This window comes from Fusarium vanettenii (assembly GCF_000151355.1).
Source record: "Fusarium vanettenii 77-13-4 chromosome 5 genomic scaffold NECHAsca_12_chr5_2_0, whole genome shotgun sequence".
In the NCBI taxonomy this organism is placed as follows: Eukaryota; Fungi; Ascomycota; class Sordariomycetes; order Hypocreales; family Nectriaceae; genus Fusarium; species Fusarium vanettenii.
The window spans coordinates 217878-237802 of NW_003315872.1; the positions used below are offsets into that span (position 1 = coordinate 217878).

The 19925-nt window shown below is 50.3% G+C and overlaps 8 protein-coding genes across 8 annotated transcripts; 6 read left to right on the plus strand and 2 right to left on the minus strand.

Annotated features, from left to right (window-relative positions):
- Positions 1 to 1331: 1331 nt before the first annotated feature.
- On the plus strand, positions 1332 to 2130 carry NECHADRAFT_39806 (uncharacterized protein; the record flags this gene model as incomplete). The annotated part of the gene is made up of 2 exons (XM_003047877.1): positions 1332 to 1446; positions 1496 to 2130. 2 exons carry the CDS (start codon positions 1332 to 1334, stop codon positions 2128 to 2130), a joined length of 750 nt encoding a protein of 249 aa, XP_003047923.1.
- A 779-nt stretch (positions 2131 to 2909) lies between these two features.
- NECHADRAFT_79906 (uncharacterized protein) lies at positions 2910 to 3370 on the plus strand (the record flags this gene model as incomplete). The annotated part of the gene is made up of 2 exons (XM_003047878.1): positions 2910 to 3056; positions 3110 to 3370. The coding sequence occupies 2 exons, from the start codon at positions 2910 to 2912 to the stop codon at positions 3368 to 3370; spliced, it is 408 nt and encodes a 135-aa protein (XP_003047924.1).
- Positions 3371 to 6485: 3115 nt separating this feature from the next.
- NECHADRAFT_79907 (uncharacterized protein) lies at positions 6486 to 8018 on the plus strand (the record flags this gene model as incomplete). Its single annotated transcript, XM_003047879.1, has 8 exons — positions 6486 to 6512; positions 6562 to 6649; positions 6788 to 6835; positions 6912 to 7093; positions 7141 to 7178; positions 7232 to 7251; positions 7393 to 7429; positions 7529 to 8018. The coding sequence occupies 8 exons, from the start codon at positions 6486 to 6488 to the stop codon at positions 8016 to 8018; spliced, it is 930 nt and encodes a 309-aa protein (XP_003047925.1).
- A 298-nt stretch (positions 8019 to 8316) lies between these two features.
- NECHADRAFT_79908 (uncharacterized protein) lies at positions 8317 to 8931 on the plus strand (the record flags this gene model as incomplete). The annotated part of the gene is made up of 2 exons (XM_003047880.1): positions 8317 to 8607; positions 8644 to 8931. The coding sequence occupies 2 exons, from the start codon at positions 8317 to 8319 to the stop codon at positions 8929 to 8931; spliced, it is 579 nt and encodes a 192-aa protein (XP_003047926.1).
- A 716-nt stretch (positions 8932 to 9647) lies between these two features.
- Positions 9648 to 10731, plus strand: NECHADRAFT_123337 (uncharacterized protein). Its single transcript, XM_003047881.1, has 2 exons — positions 9648 to 9758; positions 9811 to 10731. The coding sequence occupies exons 1-2, from the start codon at positions 9653 to 9655 to the stop codon at positions 10641 to 10643; spliced, it is 939 nt and encodes a 312-aa protein (XP_003047927.1). The 5' UTR covers positions 9648 to 9652; the 3' UTR covers positions 10644 to 10731.
- Positions 10732 to 10864: 133 nt separating this feature from the next.
- NECHADRAFT_93222 (uncharacterized protein) lies at positions 10865 to 12705 on the minus strand (the record flags this gene model as incomplete). The annotated part of the gene is made up of 2 exons (XM_003048054.1): positions 10865 to 10907; positions 10955 to 12705. 2 exons carry the CDS (start codon positions 12703 to 12705, stop codon positions 10865 to 10867), a joined length of 1794 nt encoding a protein of 597 aa, XP_003048100.1.
- A 4105-nt stretch (positions 12706 to 16810) lies between these two features.
- Positions 16811 to 18206, plus strand: NECHADRAFT_79911 (uncharacterized protein; the record flags this gene model as incomplete). The annotated part of the gene is made up of 2 exons (XM_003047882.1): positions 16811 to 17391; positions 17447 to 18206. 2 exons carry the CDS (start codon positions 16811 to 16813, stop codon positions 18204 to 18206), a joined length of 1341 nt encoding a protein of 446 aa, XP_003047928.1.
- A 178-nt stretch (positions 18207 to 18384) lies between these two features.
- Positions 18385 to 18889, minus strand: NECHADRAFT_40039 (uncharacterized protein; the record flags this gene model as incomplete). The annotated part of the gene is made up of 3 exons (XM_003048055.1): positions 18385 to 18472; positions 18522 to 18679; positions 18731 to 18889. 3 exons carry the CDS (start codon positions 18887 to 18889, stop codon positions 18385 to 18387), a joined length of 405 nt encoding a protein of 134 aa, XP_003048101.1.
- Positions 18890 to 19925: the final 1036 nt, after the last annotated feature.

The window sequence follows — 19925 nt, forward strand, 5'->3', positions numbered from 1 at the left end:
CATGTACAACTTGATCAGGCCGCATTCCCCATCTGCTGCGGGTTAACTCTGCCTTGCCAGAGGAGGATCCGAGTGTTGTATTTTGGGAACGGGTCGAAAGATGAGTCTCGCCTACAGCCCTTGTCCAGTCTCGCCAGCGCGATTGGAAGCGTACGCGCTGCGGATGTAACTTGGCATTGTGGAAATTAGATGCAAGTACCACTGCATGAACTAGACTGGGCCTGATTGTTGAGAGACTGAACCAACACCGTCACACTGAGCAACAAGAATCAATCTCACGAAGACCTTGGTGTAGCATCTTGAAGCAGTGGCAATAAGCTGACCACCCCATGAACAGAGTGGAAGAGGATGGATAGCCACGTATGTAAACCCTCTTGCTCCTCCCAACATCCAGCTCCTTCATGTTTCATGCAAAGTGCGGTGCAAGAAGACATCATCTGAGCGAGTGAGCGCATCCATCCTCGGCGGAAGCGGCTGGGGACCTGGTCTGAAACGCGATAAATAAACTTGCCGACAAGGATGTCTGTTCCTCCAGTTCCCATTGGCCTCGTGTCTCTCGAAGCCGGGTTTAGCGCCCGAGGCGTGTGTCCCGCAAGCGCTTGGCGACATGTCTCTCCCTTCAGCCAATCATGAATTCCATCAGAGGGCATTCCAGGGTCCCCCTGAAGAAGCGGATCCGCGACCCGTCTTGGATGGTACCCTCCACCCTGTCACGAATCGATAGACGGCCGCCCCATCCTGAGCCAGGCTGTCATTTCCAGGCTGAGGCTCAGGTCACCCTTTTCCCTCTCTCTCTTTTTCGCAAAACCCAAGAGATGTAGATTCGAAACCTCTCCCCGCAGTCTCGTCAAAGACATTCTCCATCCCCCCTCCCCCTGGGTCCCGAAACATCTCGACAATCTTGACGAGTTTCCCTCTTCAGCCCTACAAGAGGAGCAAACACAAGTCTCTGAATGGGCTGGCAGCTGTCCTTTCCTGCGCAGCTGTCGCACTACCTGAGCCAAGCTGTCGCCATGTCGGCCGAGACGACGGCGCCTCTATCGCCATCACGCTTCATGGCGTCAAAGCGCTACCGATGGACAGCCCTCGCCGCCCTCCTCACCATCTTCTTCGTCTTCTTCCTCGTCAAGAACCATGACGCTCTCCCTCAGAGGCTCCCGCAGGGCATCCCGTCCACCTACACATATACCGGCGGCGATGTCGATTGGTCGCGCTTCGCATATACGCAATACGTCACCAACAGCGAGTACCTCTGCAATTCGGTCATGTTCTTCGAGTCACTGCATCGCCTGTCCAGCAAGGCCGACCGGGTTATGATGTTCCCTTCGCGGATGCTCAAGTCCGAAGACGATGAATCGAGCGACGCTCGCCTCCTCATCAAGGCTCGCGACAGCTACAATGTCAAACTGGTTCCAATTACCATCCAGCATAGAGATAATGCGGATTGTATGTGTGTTGCTGACCATCACTTGCAGCAATTGCTAACAGCCTCTAGCGACCTGGGCCGATTCCTTTACCAAGCTCCTCGCTTTCAACCAGACTCAATACAGCCGCGTACTCTCGATCGACTCCGACTCTATGCTCCTTCAACCAATGGATGAACTATTCCTTCTACCTTCAGTCCCAGTAGCCATGCCCCGAGCTTACTGGCTGTGGCCCGACAAGGAGATCCTTTCATCCCAAGTCGTCCTCATTGAGCCCTCCGACGTCGAGTTTAAGCGCATCCAAGACAAGATCGAAGCTGCCTCGGGCGACGACTACGACATGGAGATTGTCAACTACCTCTACCGCGACAGCGCCCTCGTTCTACCCCACCGCCGCTATGATCTGCTCACGGGAGAATTCCGCGGCGACAACCACTCAAAGTACCTCGGCTCCGACGTCGAGGTTTGGGATCCAGCTGCTGCCTATAGTGAGGCCAAGCTCGTCCACTTTTCCGACTGGCCATTGCCAAAGCCTTGGCTTCCCACGCCGGAAGACATTCGCATCAAGATACAACCCGACTGCAAGAACACGACAGAGGGCCTTGAGGACTGTACGGCGAGGATAATATGGAATTCCTTCTACACTGACTTTAAAACGAAGCGAGAGGTAACGTTCTCTGATAATTACAGTCTGTCTCGAGTCTAACACAGGCACAGGAAGTATGCGGTGATGGTGATGCTAAGCCGAGCCAGGCAGCAAGATAAAGGCTATCACACCCATGAAGCGCATTTTTGTTTTTCTGGTTTATGTGGCATTTGATCATATATATCATGAAGTGTACGAACACACACGTATAGAATGGATATGAAGGGCACTCGTTCATCTTACTCATGTTACAACTCAGGGATTTGGGGTTTTAATGAATTTCAGCGATTACATCATAGCGGGCACAAGAGGCTCGACAAGGGATAGGATCAGAGCAGCTCAAGATAGAAAAGACTGCAAAAGCGATTACATCATTATTATGAGGCTCCGTTTATACCAAGCTGCCGTGAATTGACAGTCGCGAAAGCAAACAGGACGCCACACAGCCGCCATGCGGCACCGCCCGTCACCCGCGCTTGTTTTTACAATGTGTGCACGCGCCTGTAAGCTTGTCAAAGCGTTGAACTTCCTATCTGGTCCAGTCCCGCTCTGACATTGGTCAGCTTTCTGACAGCCACTTCTGACCACTATTGTTGCTGTAACTATAACGCCACGGTTTTCTGACAGGACAGTCTGACAGTTGAGTGGGCTTTCTGACAAGACCTGTTGATGGACTTGTCACTCTATGCCCCAAGGTCGAGAATTATGGCATTCGGTTGACGAATCTACCAGATGGTCGTTTCTCCCTCTAGAGTATATAAGCAGCTAGATCAGCTTCAATTTCTAGCAACACAATCCTCTTCACAAATAAAACAACAAAGAGTTTCAAATAATCAACAATGGCTTTTAGCAAAGGGTACCGCGCTACCGTCTTTGCCAAGAGAAAGGAGGGCGTGAGCCAGGAAGAGTTCTCTCGTCGCTTCGCTCGTCATGGAACGTTGGCCGGCCCAGTAATCAAGAAGCACAACGGAATAGCCTATATTCAGGTATTTCCAGTGTCCTTCAGACAACTTGTCTTTTTTCTGACTTTTCACCGCAGCACCACGTGTTTGACGCCTATGCCGAGGAATTCAAAGAAAAAATTGGACCGGAGATGGCTCCGTTCTTCAATTTTGCCCAGGCCGATGGGATCAACACCCTCATCTTCCCGACTATGGATGATCTCGTCGGCTTCTTCAAGGACCCGGCACATGAAGAAACTCTGAATGCTGATGTCGCCGAGTTTGCTGATCCAACAACTGTCACCTTCGCGGTTGGAGATGAGAATGTGGTTATCGAGGATGGAAAGTTGCTTGTCTAGATCATTGACCCGCGACTCTTGAGGCTGCGAGAATGGCCTTAATAGCCAAATATTATCGTACTTGGAGGGAAACAATAACAATCACGGACTTCGACTTGTAAAAGTGCCTTGAGCCTACCTATGAACGAGCTTTGCTTTAACGTGATCGCATCAGCACTAACAATAGCATAGGGAGATTTGTCAGCGCCCTTACAGCATCATGCTACAAACGTTAAGTTACCTCGACTCTCTTCAAACACGATGAAAACAGCCTCCACCTCATCCAAGGATGGTTAAAGATGACTGAAAAGTGGCAGCCATATATCCTGGGGGCTGAAGATGACTGGTCCGATGTCAGAGACAGCGACCAACGTAAGAGGATCCAGAACAGACTTGCGCAGAGGGCTCGCAGTAAGTCAGCCTTTGACTCGTGCTGGTTGTCTAAGCAGATACTAAATAGTTCCTGACACTAGGAGCCAACCTAAAAGCAAGACGAAACAAGACCAGTTCGATATTAGGCGAAGCTGCCCGGGTTGAAACACAAACTGAGACGCCCGAGGCGCGTGATGGCGTAGTGGCGGCGGACAACGACGTTGAAGATCTTTTTGAAATGCCTGGATTGGAAAGTCAGGAAATCGAATCACTTGCCGTTGCATTGGATCCCCCAACATCAATTCCCGATACGCAGCGCGACAACATACAGCCTAGCCTTGACGCTCAGTTCCTCCTCCTTACGTCACTCACTACCGTCGCAGCATTGTCCTCAAATGCCACTCTTCTTCAGATCCCATGCGAAGTGCCAAGCACTGATACCTTCAACCCATCACAAACATCTCTTCCTTCCACTCTAATGCCCACTGAACTACAAAAAACCATCCCTCATCTCCCTTTTGTCGATGTCATCCCCTTTCCAGGAGTCCGAGACCGCCTTCTCCGTTCTCTGGCCGTAATAGATTTGGAAAAACTGACCATCGATCTCACGAGTGGAGCTTTCAAGGTCTGGGGCTCTGTATCATGGGATGGGACGAGTTGGGAGGTTTCTGAGGAGTTCGCCAAGAAGTGGTGGTTCTTGATTGACGGGGAACTGCTTCGGGCAACAAACTTTTGGCGTCGGCAGAGGCTGGAGCCAAGCATCTCAGCCAGCGATATTCTGCTTGAGGTATAATCTGGCGGAATCAATGGGGATTCTGTTGGTCATGATTATCAAACATGACTCTTGCATAGAGCGTTGTGTGCATTGTGGTTACGTGATAATTAGAACAAAGCATCGAAATGATTTCAACAAAGGTGGGCTTTCTGCTGCCTAAGAAAACCTTTACGTCGATCACAACTCGCAGGCCTATACTATACGAGCTGATATATGCTGGCTGAAAACTGAAAGGCTCTTTCTCATTAATATTGAAGTCCTAGAGCTCCTCAGCAGGATCCTTTCAGCTGAAAGCCACGCATGTTCTAGATCTCAGGGAGATTCTTCCTCCTTCAAGTGCAGTGAAGCCCGTCTACAACCCTGTGGGTGCCTCCCAACGCCGAAATTGGACCGTTGAAGATTTTTCAAAGGATCATAACCGCTCTGCGACGGTTCCTTTGACAGTGAAACGCGAGAATCTCCGATGGTCGTTACACTGACAATGCCACTCTTATACCCCATATACTCCATCCCTACCATGGACAACAAATTCCCATTGGATATTTCTCGACTTTCGAAGAGGCTGGAGAGCTTGATACGAGCGGCGATTCATGTGCCCCTGGAGGTGAGACGGAGAAGGAAACTTTGAACGGAGATGACGGCTGGAGGTTGTCAGGGATGGGTTGCAATGTGTGGGGGAGAATGGAAAGATCAGCGGCCCAACGGTTGGCCTTGGCAAGGCAGTAGCAATTCCGGTTTGATCGGCCCCAAACAAGGGAAACTCGACGAGAAATTGAGGCGAATACTTGTCGGCCGTCACAAAGGGGGTTGAGGGTTTCAATTAACTGTCAAATCCATCACGTGGCGGCTGTGTGTTTGAGGAAAACGCGGCCATCATCCCGCAGCCTACCGAACTTTAATATCCAAGATTGAAATCCGACGAGGTTGGTTTTTGCCGTCTTGGTGTGTTGGGATTCATATGGACAAGCCATCTTGTCAAGACTCACCTTTAAGGTTCAACTTATTGCTAATATTTCATCACATTCAGCCATTAGACACAAGGATTCCCTTGCTCCTGGAGACTTTACTCCTTACCGGGTCACAGCAAGTAATATACTTTTACCCATGGGGAACCCCGATCCTTCAGACCCCTGAGTCTAGACTCGGAAGTTCGGACTGCTGACGTGCCTTTGCTATGTGTCAAGACTTTGTCACGTTAATAGCTCGTGCCTGGTTTTTTCATCGATCCTGTTTGAGACGCATGGCGACACTAGCTCGGTAGCGCTTTGACTTTCAGGGCCGCCACGGGACGGCAAGGCTTTAGTTAATGGAGTCGTTAACAAGCCACCAACACATCCTTCAGGCTGTTTGGTCTAGAACTCAGCTGGGCGGCGGGCAGAGGTCCGCAAATAAACACGGGAAGCCCGAGACATTTTCAGAATATTTCGAGTACCTATTCTCTGTTGCAGAACGGTACTCGGCAAAGTACCCCGCGAATAGCTCCGTTTCGACTTGGACGATCTTGCTACTCTCTGTTGGGACATTGTCGTCGGCAGTTGCTAAGGGTATCAGTCGGTTAGCCAAGTGTTGAAGTCTAAAAAGAGGAGCGTAGGGAAGTGGAAATCGGGCCATTTCGGTTTGCTCATGACTCGAGTCAAGACACTTCGGGCAATGCATCCGCTGTACCCGGACCTATGTCATCTGCGGGATCTATCCGTACCCACAACGGTGATCTAGATTGCGATCGTGGAGGCCCTGACTTGTCATCGGGGAGCGCGTCTTCAGCGGTATCGATCCTTGGCCGTGGTTTGAGGCTAGTGGTAGTTTGCATAGGGCATGGTGCTCAAGCTCTGGTTCGCCGTGTCGGGTTTGTGTTGTGTCCAGGGGTTGATGCAGACGTACATTAAAAAAGAAAGGGTCTTGGCTGTTCGATCTGGGGAACCGGTTTTCTTTGTTTCTTTTTTTTTTTTTTTTGTGCCAAAGTTATTGTTCCTTTGTTCGTCGACAATCATGCCTGTCTTTGAAGATAGACCGTCGGTATATCACCCGCTCTTCCGCTCTGATAAACTTTGACTAATCAATTTAGTTCCTCTACGAGATTTGGGCTCTTTATGGTGTTGGGACGGCCATTCTCCTTACTCGATTCGCCGTGCGGTTCAAGACGGTCGGATGGCGTGGGTTCCAGGGCGATGACTTCTTTTCAGTGCTAGTTTTGATATTTTTTGCAATGGATGGATTCACCGTCCATCTGATATGTACTCTTCAGTCACTTCCTTTGATGTTGGTGCGGCATTGACTGATCTTTGGCTCAGATTACCTGGGAACAAACCTCGAAGCGAGCTTCTACGCAAAAACCCACAGTCAGTTTTTCATGACCACTCTCATACACGACGACGGCTCACATCTCGAAAGCATTAACCGATTCCATCATAAAAGATTGTGTCAAGGGTTCAAAGCTGGAATTTGTCGCCTGGTATTCCTACACTGCTCTCATCTGGTCGCTCAAGGGAACCATGCTCTTCTTCTTTTCTCGAATCACCATCGGAACTTGGCATAGTATTCTTGTCAAGACGGCATCCGTCTGTTGCGCCGTCTCCTACTTGGCCGTTTTCTTTACGGTATGAGGCCTGTCATGTGTTGTTAGACATGACTGACTGAATTCCAGGTCACGTTTGGATGCTTTCCAACACGCAAGAACTGGCAGTAAGTTTGGTGGTTCTAATGTCCCGAATTAGTCAACTAACCTTGCTTCGTAGGGTTGTTCCTGACCCCGGAGGTTTGTTGAGCCCTAGCCAGACAGTTACAGCATATTGACCATGAGAATTAGAGAAGTGCACATTCCGGAGGCAGAACCTTGTGGTGACTACAGTACTCAATGTCTTGTTCGTCTCTTCTTTGTTAATTATACCCAGAACAGAATCTAACTATGGTCAGGACCGACTCTATGATTCTGGGTATCCCACTGCCACTGCTGTGGAAGCTTCAAATCCCCCTTCGCAGGCAAGCCAGACACTGCCATGAACTCACAGTCATACTTACCAATATCTTTCCAGAAAACTCGTCATTGGTCTCCTTCTATCCTCCGGTCTCTTCGTCATCTCCGCCGCCATCATCCGTGCAACCCTGACACTCTCAGCCCACCCATCCGCACTGGCTGTGAACGAATGGGGCGTCCGCGAAACACTCGTCGGCATCATCACTGTCAACATTCCCATCCTACGACCCATGTTCAAGCGCTCATTCTGGTCTTGGCAAAACAACACAAACATCAGTTCCTCCTTCCGAACAACGACAGGAGCTGGCAAGTCGACAGACATCACAGGGCCGTACGAACTCACGCCGAGTATCGCCGAGGGATCTAAGCCAAGCGACCGCGGAAGTCAAGAATCCATCTTCAAAAAGGATAGTGTTAGAATGGCGGCGGTTGTGGTCAAGACGACCTACGATGTCACTCATGGAACAGCCATTGATGAGGATGAATCGTGGTATGGCGAACGAAGAGGGCAAACACAGGCATCAGTACAGGTGGAATCGCGCGTTTGATGACCGCATAGGGTATAACTAATTGTTCTTTTTGGGTATGTTCTGTTCTGTTCACTGTTTAAGGCCCGTTTGGACGTTTGAAGGCGTTTACACATTGTTCCCCATTAATGCTCGTATTGAATAAAACAATATAAGAGTACCCGACGTATAAATTCAGTCGCCGTTCAGCAGCCATTTTCATCCTTCACGCATCCAGCAGGATTGAGAACCTGAACCTTGCTTCCTACATCTTGACCCTCACTAACCTCACAGCACCCCGACCCCATCCTTTCTACCAATCGGTAGGCTGAAGCTAATCATGCCCATTCTTAGGTCTGGTTGTGCGTACGACAACGGTTGGGATTACGGCGTCTATTCTACTGACGCCGGTACCACCGGTGACGGCCCCCCAGCGAAGCCCAAAGACCCCAAAGCTCCCGTGCAAGAATACTTCTGGCCTGTCCTCCGAAAGCACGGCCTTGGCCAAGCCGAACCCGGTGAACGTCCCGTCAAGTGCGCCTGTCCCATCTGCTACGACCACATCAGCATGGCCGGCCTCTCGACCCCGGAAGAAGGAGGCAAGCAAGGCCTCATCGCTCCCTGTGGCCATGTGATGTGTCCCGACTGTTGGCCCAAGCGGGAATAGGATCCCGAGACCTACGAGTTCACTGAACGCAAGTGCCCGGTGTGTCGTCTTCTGCTCCAGTGCTACTCGTGCACCCACACGGTTATGAAGGAGCCCATCCCCGACGCCACCTGTGATGTCGAAGAGCTCGAATGCGTCCCCAACTCCATGACGGAGACTTCTGTGCCGTACCAGGCCATCTGTGTCGAGTGCTGCTTCACTTTTGACGAAATCTTGAAGTACTATGAGCCTGGTGAATCCATCGGCTGGTGGTTCAAGCCCCGCGCCCCCGGTGAAGAACGAGCTTGATGTGTCCGACGTTCTTGTGACAGATGTAAGTGACGACTAGATGTTTATGTGATTGCGTTTTACTGATTGGTGACAGTGGGTGTTAATTACACGACCATAGACCCAGAGACAGAAAGAATTCGATTCCATAGGTATGTAGTGATGTTTTCGCTTGGAGTGATGGAACTGACCAGGATAGGTAGATGGACTAGAGGAACAAGGTTTTATTGGCAGACACAGAGTGGCGAAAGTAATGAAATAGAGTAACGCAAGAGATACTCGATTCACTTCTTATGCACATCATCTATCAATATCGCTCAAGAACGGGTTTGTTGGTGATAGCGTCCCCATATGCGTCCATTAAGCCGAATCACCCACGATGCAGGTACCCAGGGCCACAACCAACAACTCCATCGGGCCCTTGTCCAGCCAATCACGGCACTACTGTGTTCCACCTCCCCGTCCACCGACCACTCAGCGTCTAATTGCTGCTTTAAATAACCTTAGAACCAACAGAGGCAATGCAGAGAGGACCAACAGATGGAACATAAGTACGTCTCATAAAGAGGCAATTCCCCGTGCGTTGCAGCCGGAACGTTCGATTTCGGGGAACTTTTTCTTTGTTGGTTCTTGTCGTTATCTACCCCGAATCAGTTCCACTCAGGTATAAGACGCTCCAGCTCTGCTTCCTTTTTTTTTCTCCGATCCAACCATGTTTCCTTTGTACAGCGGTTCATCCAAAATGTCGCCTTTGTTAACAAAGAGATTGTTTTTGTACGCTCTGCTGGCAGGCGTCGCCACAATCCTCATGTTGGTTGGCCACTACGCCTACAACAACTCACTACACTGTAAGTCCCAGACGTTCTCGCCAAGCGAACTCGGAGCTAACCTGTAATTTAGCAAATACCTCTTCCCGGTCAATCTTGACGTCCCAGTCCGAGCAGAAAGAACAGCCATTCCCCAACAAGATCTGGCAGAGCTGGAAGGACGACTCCGAAGACCCTACAGAGCGGACCGTTGGCTTCCCCCATCAATGGCGTGCCGTCAACCCAGATTGGCGATACGAACGAGTCATCGACGCCAACAGCGACACATACGTCCGAGATAACTTTGACGAGCCCATCTCGGAGGTGTTCACACGTCTTGAGGACCCAATCCTGAAGGCCGACTTCCTGCGGTACTTGATCCTCTTGCGTGAAGGTGGCGTCTGGGCCGATATAGACGTCCTTCCCCTTCAACCCGTCTCGAAATGGGTTCCAGAAGAGTACCAGGGCAAGGTGAATCTGGTCATTGGCATTGAGAATGATCACCACAAAAAGCCCATTTGGCCTGGCTCTCCATACTCCGTTCAGCTCTGCCAGTACACAGTATTGGCTAAGCCAAATCATCCAGCCCTCAGAAACATTGTCAAACAAGTGACTCAAGACCTTGACGAACTTCTTACCTCCAAGAACCCAGGGGAGTCAGTCACCTTTGAGGAAGTCATGTCCACCACCGGACCTTTCGCATTCACCAAGGCCATGATGGACTACTTCAACGAGATGACAGGCGAGGAGCACACTGGCAATGAGCTTGACAGGCTTAAAGAGCCACGATTAATTGGTGATGTGTTGGTTCTGCCCAAGGATAGCTTTGGGTGGCTGTCGCATGAGAATACTCATGAGGAGGGAGACCCCAGTATTCTTGTACAGCATCTATTTATGGGATCGTGGCGAGGTAGCCACCCTGGCTGAGGGGGCAGGGCTTTCAATTGCATGGAACATGGCGTTAGAGTAAACTCATCGGTCTTAGAGGGTTAATACAATGCGATCTAATTATTCACTTGCTTGTTGGTCGTCATCGCACTCTGAAATACCGCGTGAAATGGTGAGTGATAGCTCGAACAGCCACCAGCACCAGCTTCAATGAATGCGTAATTATGGGCTCATTATTCATTAATAAATACAAACTCTTCTCAATCGCTTTTCCCTATATCATTCCGCCTTCGACAGTGTGAACTACAGAGTGCTTATTCGCCCCACCATATGAGATGTCGCTATCAGACCTCATGTTCTCATACTTGACCGTGGGCGACGTCAACCCCTCCACCGCGAGCGCATATCTCCCAGTTCCAGTCTCCCCATACCTTACATGGATTTTTCCAAGCTTCTCACTATCCGTAGTGAAGCCGACTCTTCCAAGAGTTCCACCACCCTCTGACGCGGCAATCATGACGTGGCGGATGTCTGAAGGATCAAACTCGGGGAGATCCTTCCAGCCTCTTGTTCGGAGAGCTTCCAGGAGAAACAAGCAGGCAACAACCATGTTCAGGGCAAAGGCCGCGATCGTGAATCTCTTTTCTCCGATGGCGACTGCGGTGACGCGGACTGTTCCTTTCACGTCGTCTTTGAAGTTTCCAACCATGAGCTGGGCGGAAGCGTAGGCAGCCAGCATGTCATCCACCATGGATATGATTGCGTTTTCGATGCCCCGGAGGTTAATTTCGTCGTCTGATACTGACTTGGTGCCGTTCATCTCAAGACTTAGGAGATGGCCTGTAATCGAATTGTTGAACGCCGAACCAACGGTAGAAACGTATAGGTTCGTTTCGTCGTTGGCAATTAGTTCAAACTGCCGTAGTAAGACTCCTTTGAGCCAGCGAGATGGGTCAATGTCAGGAACATCAGTGTCGTTGGTCCGCTCGACGGTGATGTTCTTGCCCAGGTTGTTGACCGTCACGTTGAACCTCGTCGGTTCAAAGTCAACCTCGCACTGCGCCTGGTCGAGGAACTTGTACCAGAATCCGCCAGCAAAGGAGATGTACCTCCTCAAAGGCGCAACCGTGGCATTGTGGTCTTTAAAGTGCGCGACGCCGATGGCCAGGACGTTGTTGCCATCTCCATAGCCGATGTAGTTGGAGTACTCCGGGCCGTCGTCGCTATCCGGCATTTCCCCTTCCGCCGCAAAGAGGAGGTTGGCTTTTGAGTTGAGCACAAAGTCTGCCGATTTGTTGTAGATGCAGTTGACTTTGGCAGCGTAGCCCAACTCTTGATACTTCCACCCGAGCAGGTCGCGCCCTTCTTTGAAGTTGACCTTGCCCAGGCCTACAGAGGAGCCAATCCCGTAGGATCGTCCGATGTAGGTGTAACCGGTGCTATCGAGCTTTTCGTGGATGCGAGAAGAGTTGTGGATTGGAGAAGCAGTTGCTGCACCGGCGAGCAGACTGCCCAGCAGCTGCATTCCCACAGAGTAGGAGAACTTTCCAAGAGCTGTATGCTTGGTCGGTCCTGCAGATCCAACTTGTGACGGGTATTCTTTTACAAAGGTCATGTTGCTCCAACTGGGAATCTGGATGCTGCCGCTGATACTCTCGTCGGTCTCGACTGGTGTCATTGCAGCAGCCCAGATGGCACTGAAGACCATTGAGACGGACACAAAGAGACCAAGTAGTGCGATGTAGCCGATAGGCAGATCCCAATTGATGCGCGGAATCATGGCGTCCTTCCATGCTCGCAGCTGATCAAGACTCATGCTATGCGTCTTGAGTCGTCTCCGAACGCTGAGGTTGATGATCCGGCAGATGACGATAACTTGAAGGACGGATAGCATATTGGCGAGAATCTGGACCGCAAACTGAACAGACGGGCGGTTCACCGTCACGAAGTCGAGGAACGACCCCGAAAAGAGGGTATCGTTAAGAGAGAGACATAGCAGCGCCGTGCACACCGGAGTAGTAACAATAAGTGCAATAAAGGTGTTGTAATCAGATGCGAAAAAGGCAACCAAGCCGTTTGGCTTCCGCTCAGCGTTGGCCATGGTGAATGAATGGCTACCAAGCTAAGCCCGGCGCAGGAGTTGATCGCAGAAGGATGCAGTTGAAGAGGATCGATCGGACAGGAATCAACGAACGGGTGGGAAGGCAGGAAGATCGGCGTTAAAGAAAGGGTAAAATCCTCCCGTTCCGCACACCCTCTTGAAGAGAGGACTGTTGGTTGAGAACAACACTTTCTGCCTTGATAGAGAGACTGAAACGTGCTTGGTGGGAGTGGTTGTGGATTCCATCGTGGCAGCACCTCTAACCGCCGAGCCACAGTGGGAACCTGCAACACCAAATCGGATCGCTTCAATGATCTGCATCTGGACGGCGCAGACGCCAAGAGCAGGGTTCCCCGGCGCTTAGTGAAACTGGGTCCATCGAAGCAGATCATCACGACAGAGCTGAGCTGAGCTGTTTACGGAGGCAGCTTTCGAAAGTTTGATCCTGGAGCCATTTGCGCCATGGCCATTCATCCCTATCAGTGCCTAAAAAGAAAAAGAAAAGAAAAAAACCTATCTCCTGGAACGAGGCGGGCGAACCCTAGGGGTAATACAGAGGCTTCAGAAGCAAGGAAAGATGACCAGAAGCATCAAAGTGCCGTGCCTTTTCTCGCCTCTTCTTTCTTATTGGCTGATCTCGTAAGGTGGCTGATTGGCCAAAGCAAAGCTTTTAAAGGTTGCCTTATCTTGACAGGGTATACCATGATACGGGATTTTGAGAATACGGTAGTTGTTCCAGGTCGAGCAAACTGGTCAACAAGCCTAAGTCCCTGACTTCACCAATACAGATAACACATCTTCTTGGCTTGGCTGTCAATTCTGCCTTTCACATGCACGGAAACACTGTCGGAGTTTGCTTGTAGCCCGGGCAGTGCCATGCGAATGGGCCATGATCCCAGAGTGTCAGCCGTCAAGATGCTTGCTCCTCCTTCAATCTACCGATAGCATCGGCAGCACTTATTAATTGATGGTGTTACAAGTGTCTGAGTACGTCTTTCTCCCCTGTTCTCTGGTTGGGCTCGTTTTCTCGAAGCACTATCGCTCCCACACCTCTGTGGCGTCATTTCCCTTGTTCAATTTCAGTTTCAAGAGTTGTCTCGTTCCCCTGTCGACACAAAGATGCTCTACGGGCCTCTCAATTGTAACCATCGGCTCGAGAAACTCCGTATTAATTTTGTGTGTGCTCAAAAGAGACAGCAGAGAGCTGTGCTGCGGGGTGAGCTGAAACATTCCCTGGCATGATGGCCGTGCTGTGCGACTATCGTGTCAGTTTAACTAAACCTTCGGTTGTTTTGTATTAAGCTTAAGTTTCTGTTCAAGTCCCTTGAATCTAATTGTCTGCCCTATCAAAAGCGTGTAAAAACGCTGAACCTTATTCGAACAGGTGCTCGTTGTCCAAGAGCTAAGTTGCAACGCCCATATCGCATACAAACTACATATGGCAATTCTTTTCGCTCGGAACTCTTTACGGAGAGGAAGCGACGTGTGCAAGATTTACTCCCATGCTGCTATCCAAATTCGCTTGTCTCGAGGCATCAATGTTGAATCGAGCCACGTTAGTGACCCTCTCACGAGGCGTCCATGTGAGAAGGTGTCGCTACAAGGCGTTGGACATAGCTCCAATACTATCTATGTAGAATTGGATAAATACGAAAAGTCTCCAAAGTCTCGCTTTGAAGTCTTGGTCGAGTTCCGTTGTCTAACGACGACCTCGTGGTCACAAGAAGCGCAGAGGGTGCTACCCTACAGACATGGTCGTCGACGCTTCTGGGTCATAAAGTAGAGGAATTTGGCCCCTTTTTTTGTAGTAAATGAACGGTACTTAGATCCTGGATGTGTTTTAAAAGAGCCACTCCCATTTGTACTTGTTGAAGGTTATAATGAATTTGCCCACTCCTTGAGTGTTCTGTTCAACGGAACACCTACTTATGCTGCGACACTGTTTTAAAAGCGTTCAACAGCAGTGCCATGCTCCCACAAGAGTATGACTACTGAGAGCTCTATAGAGTATTGGGTTGCCTCGCGTATTTTCACAGAGATGAAGCGCAGTGACAAGCCGACGAGCCCTTAACGTCAGCCGGAAGCCCTCTGTGACGGAATTCGCAAGAAATGTAGACTCTGAGTCACCTCGACACAGAGGTGATGCTGCAAAGCGATCATCGCAAGGGATACTCTTTTCGGAGTAGAATTGCCAAGGATTACAGTAAATAAAGATGTTGGGGGCCGTTGGAGCCTAATCTGTCGTTTTATCCAGGAATATGAGAGGAGCTCCGATGGAGACATGAGCCAACGCAATGGTTGTCCCCATTCAACCCACGCAAATGGCCTCACATTTCTCGGGTTTAGAGACGAGAAACTCGGCTAGTCCCACAAAATCCCAGCTGGACGGCCGAGATGCAGGCCTCCCTACCTCCGTCCTTGCAGCTTGATGGGTCTAGATTCTGACCCCGGCTATTCCTGGGGCCGCTGATGCTGATCACTTGGAAGAACATGAGAACCGAGCGCGGCCATGGCAAGTCAGCGATTCCGGTGGAATTTTACTCTAGAAGGAGGTTTTGTGTTGCCATGTTGGGGAGTTTCGTTTGGGAAACTCGTTGATGAAGGTGAAGCGGTGTAAGTGGTAATGAGGTAGAACCAGGCGTTCATACTAAGAGACACGAAGGCATCCAAGCCGGTACGCCTTCGTCTGTTACTTCTCACTTAGAAGAGTATTATCAATCTACTGTCCCCATGTGCTTGACAACAGACAAGTGTGGACGCGCAAGCCCCCAGCAGCAGAGCCGGCGTTAAGATGCCATCCCGCGCCAAGCGCCGAAACTCGCGCCCCGAAGCCCATGTCAACTATTACTCCAGTTCTTCTCATATGAATCTTTGACAAATGCCGGTCAAAGAAGCGGCGAATGTGTGGTTGCCGCGCCCATGTTATCGGGCCACTCGTAGCCGCCGACGATTTAAGCGCGCAAAAAAACGCGATGCCATCTTTCGCCTGCATTAGCTTGCATTTTGAGCAAAAAGAAAGAGAGTGGCTGGAAGATCCCGTGGCAAGGGCTTCGGGGCGCTTGATGAAACTTGGGACGGACCGGGGGAGAGAGCTTAGAAGTCGGGGCCGACGGTCGGCGGAGATGGCAAGGCAGATTGTTTCTCACGATAACATCACAAGTGACCCTATTCATAACTTCAGAGAATCGCCAAGAGTCAATTATGAAGACGGATTCCGGTGGCCTTTTTATTCTTGCTTTATTAGGATGAGAAAAGTTGTAGTGTTTGAGTTGGAGTTTGACAATGTCAACAAAGGGCGACAGTTACAGGCCTTGAATCCTTTGTTGGCTCTATCAACAGGTGCATGCATGCCCTCTTAACACGTCATTAATCCCAGGGACCGTGCAATATGTGGGTGGGAACAGAATCCTTCAGCCCTAGTAGGCTTCCATAGGAACGGTCTATTCGTGTGTCCCTCTGCAGACTCCATTTGCGAGGCGATGCCGTCGTTGCCTGCCATGGGGAGAGCCTCTGCCCGCCATCGTGTAGTTATACTCGAGTATTTACCCTTTATCTGTCGCCTTTAATCTCGTTTGTCTTTCTCTTTTGGTATAGATTTCCTACATTCGCCAATTTTGCTTCATTCGTTTTGTTTACTTGATGCTAGTCATCAAGGCGTTAACAGACGCCATGTTTTCTTCGCTTATTTCTTTCCCTTCCCTTCTCCTTTTTACAATACTCATTTTTGCCTCTGTTTCCTCCACGCAAGATGCCTGTCTTCTTCACCCCATATCTCTGCCGATCGAGAATGTTACCTTGGCCTCTGGCTATATCCGGCGTGGCGTTAATCTCAAGGTTGGCGAGCCAGGACAATCACTTTCCTTCATACCTAGATGGTGAAGATGTTTCCAGTGTTGAGTTTAAACCACAATGCCACTAACTCTGTGCAAGGGCCAACAATAACACCTTCGTATACGGGCCTTCGTGTTTAAAGACCGATTTCTTAGACGCAGAATGTGTCACATACCGCGGAGGGCTATACCTACCCAAGAACTCGACTGTTGACAGAACCACGAGTAAGGAATACACACCTGTGGCGGAGTCTTGGGACAGAAGCACATACAACATGTTCAACAGTACCCTGTATTTGGGTGATGAGCTCACCCTGAAGAGTTTCCCCATGGCACAACCAGTTGCCTCTGAGGACACTTGGGGCTTGTACGGCGCCAGCCCGCAGCACATCCTCGGGGTGGGAACAGAGTCTACAGTCTTGAGCGCCTTACACAACGCCGGCCGCATTGCCTCGAGATCTGTTGGTTATTACTGGGGCATGGACTCAGTCGGCTCCAAGGATGACACTCCGGGATCCTTGGTGTTTGGGGGTTACGACAGAGCCAAGACTTATGGAGATGGCGATGAGATGGACTTTACACTTGGGAAGGACAGTTGTCGGAGTAAGATGATGGTTTCAATCAGCGGCCTCTCCCTAAACCTCCGCAACGGCACCGACGTGTCGCTATTCGCTTCGAGCAACCAGCAAAAGCCGCTACGGGCATGCATAGTCCCTCAGAACCCATACATCATGAGCCTCAAACGGGAACCATACTTTGACAAACTTCTGGATGCCATCGGAAGCAAGTTTGTGAATGCTAGTAAGATGCAAGGGGTTGACTATCAGAGCGCTCTGCTCGATCCTGAAATGCCATGGTGAGTGATCCTGATGGTGAGGGGCAACATGAGCAACACTGACTTGTCAATTTAGGTATGATGGAGACTTCACGATCAAGTTGAACACGGGTCTATCCATTACCATCCCAAACAACCAGCTAATTGTCCCGGAACGAAGGATCAACGAGAACGGAGAGATCTACCGGAATGACTCGCAGCCCCTTCTTAGAATCAACGGGATGCAGGATGGACTCCTCTCCATCGGCCGATTCTTCTTCACTGCTGCTTATCTCGCCACCAATCAAGATGCCGGCAAGTTTACGATCTGGAAGGCCAACCCGAGCACCGATCAAGATCTGGTGGCGCTGGACCCGAACAACAAGCCCATCGACAGTCGGGTTACCTGCACGGCGACCCCCATCAGCACGGTCTTGGCCAAGCCAGACCAAGGCGATGGCAACGATAATAACAACGAAGATGAGGAGAATGACCGGAACGAAACGGACAAGGTCAGCGAAACGACAACGACTCCGGCGACAACTTCGACAGCAGCTTCGACAGCAACTTCGACACCCAAGCCAGACACAGGTCTTCCGATAGAGGCCCAAGCCGGCATCGCCGCTGGCGCTGGAGCTGCGGGACTCATATGCATCGGTCTCTTGGCCTGGCTGATCATACGAAGAAAGCGAAGAGCGATGGGAGAATCAGATGCCATGAGCTTGGCGTCGATACAGACAGGCTGGTCTAGATCTGGCGACATGAAGATGGCCTATCCAAGCCAAGGATATCCTCACTTTATCCCACAAGAGATGGGAACATTCAATGAACGCCGACCCCCGGTCGAGATGCCGTGATGAAAGAGAATGAATTGCATAGCTATGGAGTTGTTTGCTTTTATTTATGTTTGATGAGATCATGTGAACTGGCGAGCGTATTTGTTTTAAGGCAGGAGAAAAGCGCTTTCATTAATATGGTTCTATTTTCTGAGCAGATTTTCGATAAATTGAGCGAATTTATTTGTTTTGCATCCATCTACAGCTTCGACTTGGGCTTGGTGACAACTCCGACACACTTGATCTCAATGTTCGCGTTGAGGGGCAGAGTCTTCACGGCAACACATCTGTCGAGAGTCAGCATTTATGAGAGACATTTGTCGGTGGACAACTCACGTTCGGGCAGGCTTAATATCGCCCCAGTAGTTCTGGTACACCTCGTTCATCTTGGCGTAGTACTTGAGGTCCGACAGGAAGATGTTGACTTCGACAACATCGTTGATGCTAGAGCCGGCCTCCTCCAGAATAGCGCCGAGGTTGCGGATGATTTGATGCTATAAAGTCATGAGCCTATCATTCATACTACGGTTGATGAGTGGCCTTACTGTGTGCGCCTCAATATCGCCGTCAATGATCTTGCCAGTCTGAGGATCCATGGCGAGAGCGCCCGAAGTGAAGACGAAGCCATTGGCGATGATGGCCTGGTTCATGAGATTGGCCGCCGCTGCCGGGGCCTTCTTGGAGGAAACAGGAGTTCGAGACATATTGAAAACGATGTTTGGCTGTCAATTGATGCGTGAGAGTTGACAGAAATGGATTACCAACATGGAGGTGAAGCCGGGCGCGATGCGGGGAGCCAGATCTAAACACCGAAAGTCCCACGGGTACCCGATTGGAACCGACCGAGTATCTCAACCACCAGCGGAAATAGGCTTCTTAATTCCAATTTCGGGTCTAATTATTATATCGCTGAGTAATTGAGATTAAGCCACGGATTAGAGTGTCTACTACCAAATTCATGGGACAATGGCCTTGGATCTCATCTTCCTAATTGGGTATTAACGGTGGCCGAGGCCCATGGTAGGCCGAGATCGGGGCACTTCAAGATAAGGCAAACATGCCTTCTTAAAGGAAGAAGCCCGTGTTTCATCAATATAAAAGCACAAAGGTTTGATATTCACGAGATATTTGGTTTAAAATGGCGTTATCTGTGTGATCGTTCCAGGTCACTCAGGATCCTGGCGGCGCGACGTACACCCACCAACACATCCATCTTTCCCAACCCCTGACAAAAGGCACAGGAAAGAAAAGTCACGTTTCTCATCTAACCGCCGTGCTCGACCCGAATATCTGGTAAAAGTAAACACGCTCACAGCGAGACCCAGCCCTACTCTCGGTCCTCGCTTCCATGGCAAGATCCCATTGGTCAGGTATTGGCACGTTGGTTGTCATTCTTGAGCCGTGACAGGTTTTTAGTTTCATCCAGACTTTCGGAAACCACTTAGAATCCGTTGGCAGGGCGGTTTGACCCAAGGCCCGCAAATACTGGGCGTCAAGCATCGGGATTGATCAGCCCTGCGACGCGGTCAGCTTCGTCTAGAGGCAACACCATGAATATCATCGCCAGCCCGACGTGGCAGCCCAGAGCATGAGTTGATTGGGCTCTATTTGCGTCCTTGAGTGTTTCGCTTCTGAATTATTGGCACTAAGGGGTCTGCGACTGACCCAACACCGGTGGTTGTTGTTGTAGGCGCCCATCTGTATAAGAAGCGGTGACCAGTATGCCATTTCTTGAGATGC